Raw genomic sequence first — 7001 nt, forward strand, 5'->3', positions numbered from 1 at the left:
CTGATACTAGATTAAAGCATATCCAAACAGGCACTATGAAATGCTTCAGTCACTAAGCCATGTCCTCTCTTCTGTGGGCACTGTGAGACCCTAACAATCTAAACAAGTAAGCAATGAACAAATGCAGATACCTTACACCTCAAATACTGAAAAGTTTGGAAAGGTTTACTAAGAAGGCTGGCAGGCTGACTATTTTAAGCAAAAAGACTTAATAAATGACAGTCGTAGAAGCAACAATCTTAAGAGATAAAGTCATGAACTTTACACAGTAATAGTCCCACAGTTTCCAAATGCACACAGACAAAATTTTATTGTCCTTTAGTAAATACATTTAAAAAAAAATAAATTCACAAGTTGCCTTCTTCAATTATTCCAACAAAAAAACAGCATTTGCTATCCTTGAGAACAAATGACATTTGCAAAGTCTAATAGTCTGCCCATACAACTTCAGTCTATTATTAAACCCAAATATTTCTAATTGTACTCCAAACTGTAAATACATTACAAAATACAAGATTAAGTTTGTATTTCACAGCAGAACCCACTAATTCAATGAACTCCTGTAAAAATTCTTCAAAAGATCCATATTCTCTGCAAAAACTATACCTTGGTGAAGCCTAAAAAGGTTTATGTGGTTAATTTTTCATTAACATTTCTTGACACGTTTGTGCATACCTGCCATTCCAATGCTACCGATTTGTTCAGAGCCAATGTCACAAAAAGCAAGAACAGCATTAACTTGAGAATGGACCTAAACCCTAAAAGCTGCCCACTGCTTTGCGTAACACGACAAGAAGGTAAAATAACTTCTTCACAAAGGAGAATGTGAAAATCAGAATGGTGGCTGCTTACAGAAGAAAAGATCCCCTTCTTTCTCCCCCTCCCTGCCACACTTGTGTTTTGTCTGCATAGAAATGGGAATGTTTTGTCAGGTTTTGGTAGGCTCTTATTTTTTGGTTTAGCTATTACACAGAAAAAACCCACCCACATTAACACTAGAGTTTGTGTGCTTTATGATAAAGTCCAACGATAAATATTTCACTTTCAGCTACCAGAGTTTTTGTTCAGGACAGGCAAAATTATTTTCTCTTTTCTTTGAACATATCCACTTGTTTCTTTTATTTGCATCTCAAAGTACTGATTTTCTGTAGTCTTCTTGTAGCCTGCATCCACATTTTCAAGCATTTGTGCTAGACATCAGCCTCCTCCATGCTGCACACCTTCAGACAGCTTAACAGTAAGTACCTCATAGTGATTAACCCATCCACACAGATAATTTAAGACTTCCTTTTGCAGACTGGCACAACACTGTTTCTTCAAAAGGCAGAAGCAAGCTTATTTCTCTCTCAGGCAGAAAAACGAATCCAAATAGAAACAACTTTCCTGCAAGTAGATGCGCAATTCACAAATTCATTCAACAATTTGTTAGGTCTCCATTTCAGTATCCATGGTATCAGTCCTTGAAGGAGTTTTAGCTTCTGGTGGTGTCTCTCCATCTAGGTTCTGAATATCAGACATATCAATAGTAGGCAACGGTGCTCTCCAATACAAGAATGAGTTATACTGGCAGAAATCTTCTTCTTGCTTTGAAAAGAGACAAATAGACAACAAGGCAACAAAACATTAATGTATATCACAGCATTACAAAATAATAAAACCAGACTTTTATAAAATAAATTAAACCAAGGAAGAGCTATTCAGATGTCCCACATTAACAGTTCTTACACTTTTATACAGAAAAAATATGAATTATTTGTAAGGAAGACAACACAGAAAATACCATTAAAATCATAATTTAGTTTTGTCCTTTCAAACATTCTTGCAAAGGACTATTGTACAACCTCTGGGAAATACTTCTATAACTCCACCAATTTTTTCAACAACTAGCAATCTTTGCATGGAATGACACTGTAAAACTTGAGCAATTACTGCATTTTACATACAAGAACTGTTAACTGCTTTTTCTTCTAACAATGACATACTAATTCCATGCACATTTAGAAGCTGATATTCAGATGAATGTTTTCAGCTAATTTACACCAACTCAGAGGGCGACACTTGCAGGAAAAGTAAAACATTGCATAATGTTGCTACCAAATTCTGTTCCTTGTTTTCTGTAGTTACACTTTGCACTCAAGTATACATGAGAAAAAATGAGGCTGTCTTCTAGGGGCAGGAAGGGGAATGTTTAAGAACTTTCGTGTGGTATGCAAAAACACTGAAAGCTGCCACAAACCTGAAACAATGCATTTCCACATAATATTTGTTTGGTTTTTTTCCTAATGTATTATTAGAATTTTAAATATTTTTACTTTAATGCCTCAGCTGTGCTAAATAGAACTATTGCTGAATAGAACAAGTGCTAAATAGAACTATTTTTTAACAAATAAACTGGTACAACTATTCAGGTATGGCGCTTGGAAAAAAACCATCATGCTTTGTCTGCTGGCTCTGCAACAGATTAAAAAAATGTAATGGTCAAAATAATCAAAGCAAGTATTATTCCCACATCCTCTCAGATAGTAGCAAAGTAATGCTTCCTCCTCCACTCCCCAAAAGAGACAAGTACCTAAATTCACCATAACTTCCATACATTTTGCTACTTGTTACCACATAAACCTCTGGTGGACTTCTATTTATTGTACTAGGTAACCTGTTTTTACTACAAAAAATCCTGCGTTATTCAAGACCAGTAATAATTAAGACAGGCATGTAAGACATTTCATAGCAACAAGATGGCCACAGGCCTGTGGAGATTCGTTAATGTGAATTTGCTCACTAGGAAAAGATCATCTTCAGGGCAAATTAAAGAACTGGATTTCCCACTAACTGGAATCAAGACCAAAACCAGTTACATGATAAAAAGCCACAGGAACAGAAGGACTGACTATGTGGAAACTGGAAGAGAACCAAAATGTAAGTAGTTGCACACACCTGGGGCAAATACTCTTGTAAAAAATTACTGTAAAAATGTTTGTACTGCACACACAGCATTAACTACAAACAGTAAAAGAAAAAGGGAAGATTTACCGGTCAATATTCCAATATAGGCAGCATCAGTCACACAGAACTGTGCAGGGTAAGTGGCTAACAAGCTCTTTTAAAATCTCCAGAAATGGAGTTTCAGAAACTGTCAGCTACCCTTACAAATCCTCCTTGTGTTTAATCTGAATGCCCCTCACATTTTAATAAGTTACTGATCACACTGTGAAAGCTAAGTACTTAAAGTCAGAACACTGCCACGCTAAATACTTTGTTTGCAGAGAGTAAATTATATTCTTGTTTCATATAACCACCAAAACACATACACTCATAATTTTAGACTCAGACTACATATAGGACTAATTTCAAGAACATTCAAGTCTCCAGAGCAGCAGTGTTTCAGTTTACTGGGCATCACTGAGAAAGATTCAGCGTGAAAACAAACAAGACTAAGGAGCACAAAACAGGTGCAAACACTAATATGAACACATAAAAGAACATCTCAAATGTACACATCCCTATAAATATCTTTCAAACAACATTTCGAAAAGAAATCCTAGCAAGGTAGGTAACATGCAGCAAGCTCAGAAATACAACAGCTCAGTTTCTATGGATGAAGTTGTTTACTTTTTAAGGAGTTAATTTTGCAGCTGTAGTTGCAGAAGTGTGATTGCAAATAAAACTCTCTCTGCCCAACTATAATGTAATTGCTGGTCATGTTAGCAAAAAAAGTGTGACATTAACAGTATCCAGATCATGCTTATTACTGTAATGAATTACACAAGCCACCAAACACCAAAGTATAATGCCTACTAATAGCTGTATTTTCACAAAGGTGTAAAAATCATCATGAGAAATACATTTGTGAAAGATTTAAAACATACAGGTAGGACACAGAAGATGAAAAAGCCACCAAACACCAAAGTATAATGCCTACTAATAGCTGTATTTTCACAAAGGTGTAAAAATCATCATGAGAAATACATTTGTGAAAGATTTAAAACATACAGGTAGGACACAGAAGATGAAAAAAATACATCTTGCCTGCCATTAGTTAAGCTTTATTATGAAATATTTTTTTATGAACTATTTTACCTAGTGAAACAACTAGGTAAAATTACTGTCCTATAAAAGTGTTTTATATAGAGGAATACTCTTCATTGTGTGACAATTCAAGGTGCTTTTTACTTTCCTACTAAGCTACAGCTTACAAAATTATGCCTAATAACTGTAGAGACAAGTAAAGAATTCAGCATCATACTTATGATTAAATATAACTTTTCTCTACAGGCTTGCTTAATTTGTTCAATTTTCTTCGCTTCATAAATTAAAGATATGCTTGTGTTAAAATCATACAGCCTAAAAAGGACGTACAGTTTTCACAGGACATAGAATTTCCTCCCACCCAATTACTTTTTGCCTTATTTCTGCCATCCACAAGAAAAGACAACAAAAAAAAACCCCACCAAACCTCAACCAACCAAAACCCCAAGTTTCAGACAGCAAAGCCACCATCTTCTCTACAGATCGTAGACGTGCCTTACAATCAAAGGACTGATCTTTTCAAAACTAGGGTCTAGAAATGGAGTTGAAGGTCCATGCAACCTGATGAGACTTTCTGCCATTTCTGTATCATTGGATCAAATATTTCAGTCTTATTTAAAAGGTCCAGGTGGGAGGAAAGGTGAATTTACATATATCAAATTTCTAAATAGGCATGACATTTGACCTAGCATTTTATTTTTGCAAAACTAATGCTTTCTCAGTGCTATACTTTGTCTTCTAGCCTATTATGGAAAATGTGGACAAGAGAAGGGAGAAGAGTGTGTGTTGTCCATAGTTAATCAGAAACTTTGGAAGTTTGCGCATTCCAGTACATCCTGATCATTATATACTTGACCCCATTCCTGAGAACCTCGATACGAGCTGGCAATGTGCGCTCACAGCCCAGAAGGCAAACCGTATCCTGGGCTGCATCAAAGGAAGTGTGGCCAGCAGGGCGAGGGATGTCATCCTGCCCCTCTATTCCTCTCTTGTGAGACCTCATCTGGAGTATTGTGTTCAGTTCTGGAATCCTCAACATAAGGATACGGAGCTCTTGGAACGCGTCCAAGGGAGGGCTACAAAGATGATCAAAAGGCTGGAGCACCTTCCCTATGAGAGGACAGGCTGAGAGAGTTGGGGTTGTTCAGTCTGGAGAAGGCTCCAAGGCCTTAGTGACCTTCCAGTGCCTAAGGGGGTGTACAAGAAAGCTGAGGAAGGACTTTTTACAAAAGTTTGTAGCGACAGGACTAGAGGCAATGGATACAAACTGGAAAGGGACAAATTTAGACTAGACATTCGTAAGAATTTCTTCACCAGGAGTGTGACAAGGCACAGGCACAGGTTGCCCAGGGAAGCAGTGGCTGCCCCATCCCTGGAAGTGTTCAAGGCCAGGTTGGATGGAGCCTTGGAAAGTCTGATCCAGTGAGAGATGTCGCTGCCATGGCAGGGAGGTTGGAACTGGATGAACTTTAAGGTCCCTTCCAACTCTAACTATTCCATAACCTCAAACAACAGAGCCGCTACCACAACACTCTTCAGACTCCCACTGCGCTTTCGACGGGGCTGCGGCTGAAAGAAGAACGAACTGTGAACCGCACACAGGCGACACATTCACTACGAGGGCAGAACAAAACAAAACCCGCCCGCAGCAGCTACGAGCGCCGCCCCGCCCCCCGCCGCCCCGTTACCTCGGCCGCGCGCCCCGCGCCCCGGCCGCCTCCCTTCTCCGCCCGGTCGTCCTGGGCGGCCGCGGCCCCGCCGCGCCGCCGCCGCCTGCCCGCCGCGTCCCCCTGCTCCGCGCGGGGCCCGGGCCGCTTCCCCGGCGGCGCCTCCGCCTCCTCCAGCTTCCGCTTGAGCGCGGCGGGGCCGGCGGCCGCCGCTTCGCCCCGGGGACGCCGCTCGGGGGGGGCGGCGGGGCGGGGGGGCGGCGGCTCTCGCGGGGGCCGCTTGAAGGGCACGTGACACACCAGCGGCTCCGCGCGCCGCTTGGCCATGAGCGCCGGCGGCTCTGAGCGGCGCTCGCCCCGCCCCCTTCCCGCCCCGCCTCCCCGCCGGCGCAGGCGCGGCCCAGGGCGCATGCGCGCTGCCCCTCGCCCCGCCCATTGGCCGCGGCGGGGCGGGGCGGGTCACACCGCGGGGTGGGGGGGCAGGCGCAGCGCGAAATCAAACAGGAGCCAGGAGAGGTCACGCTACGAGCTTTAATGTCCAAGTAAAAGCAGCTGTGTTACAGCAACGAGGTCACGCAGAGACACAAACCCTCCCGTTCCTACCCTCACAACTGGTTATCTCATATTTTACATAAAAATAAATTACAGGACGGTTCACATTTGACAAACGCACCCCGTGTAAATAAGTATCACACTGAAGATTATGCGGCATTCGCACCCGATACCACGTACGGTTTAATAGCGACCTGAATTAAAAGGTCTTGGCTTCAGCAGATAAAACACAGTAAGCATTTTCACCGCTGTGTAGATAAATGTGATCACGTTCAATCACACCAATTATCCCCGTGCATAAAAATGCAAGCGATGAATTTGAAGGATTCAAATATGACTGCAGGTAAAACACTACTAACTCATACAGTTTATTCACAAGATTATTCTGCTTCCAGCTCTTAATGGCACTGGTTCCTGGTTTCAAAGGACGACATTAATCTAGAAAACACGTTTTCCCCCAAAATAGAAGCACATCAATATATACTTGACCTAAAACATGTTCCAAGCCCCAAAAATGGCGTTTGTGACAAGGTGGGATGGCAAAGAACAGAACTACCAGAACAAAGGTTATTCACACTGAAGCAGAAAGCGGGAGTTCACCTGCCGATGTGTGAAAAAACAAGAATACCTCCTGCTCACACTAGCTAGACTGGGTAACAGGCACAAATTGGGCAATATTAGAGATATAGATACACAACTCTGCAATGGCACACTCAGCATTCTGCTAACCTTGTCTTATTTCAAGCTTGAAAATCA

At 41.5% G+C, this 7001-nt stretch overlaps 1 protein-coding gene across 1 annotated transcript; it reads right to left on the reverse strand.

Moving 5' to 3' along the window:
- Nucleotides 1-283: 283 nt before the first annotated feature.
- Nucleotides 284-6020, reverse strand: CZH9orf40 (chromosome Z C9orf40 homolog). The gene is made up of 2 exons (XM_069880571.1): nt 5715-6020; nt 284-1584 (listed from the first exon to the last, which is right to left on the reverse strand). Exons 1-2 carry the CDS (start codon nt 6018-6020, stop codon nt 1426-1428), a joined length of 465 nt encoding a protein of 154 aa, XP_069736672.1. The 3' UTR covers nt 284-1425.
- Between the last annotated feature and the right edge of the window lie 981 nt (nt 6021-7001).

This window comes from Phaenicophaeus curvirostris, chromosome Z (genome assembly GCF_032191515.1).
Source record: "Phaenicophaeus curvirostris isolate KB17595 chromosome Z, BPBGC_Pcur_1.0, whole genome shotgun sequence".
Classification (NCBI taxonomy): Eukaryota; Metazoa; Chordata; class Aves; order Cuculiformes; family Cuculidae; genus Phaenicophaeus; species Phaenicophaeus curvirostris.

Coding starts and splice junctions, on each gene's coding strand:
- CZH9orf40 (XM_069880571.1), bottom strand. CDS start 6,020: ATGGCCAAGCGGCGCGCGGAGCCGCTGGTGTGTCACGTGCCCTTCAAG. Junction 1,585..5,714: donor GCGCGGGGCGCGCGGCCGAG/GTAACGGGGCGG, acceptor CTCTTTTCAAAG/CAAGAAGAAGATTTCTGCCA.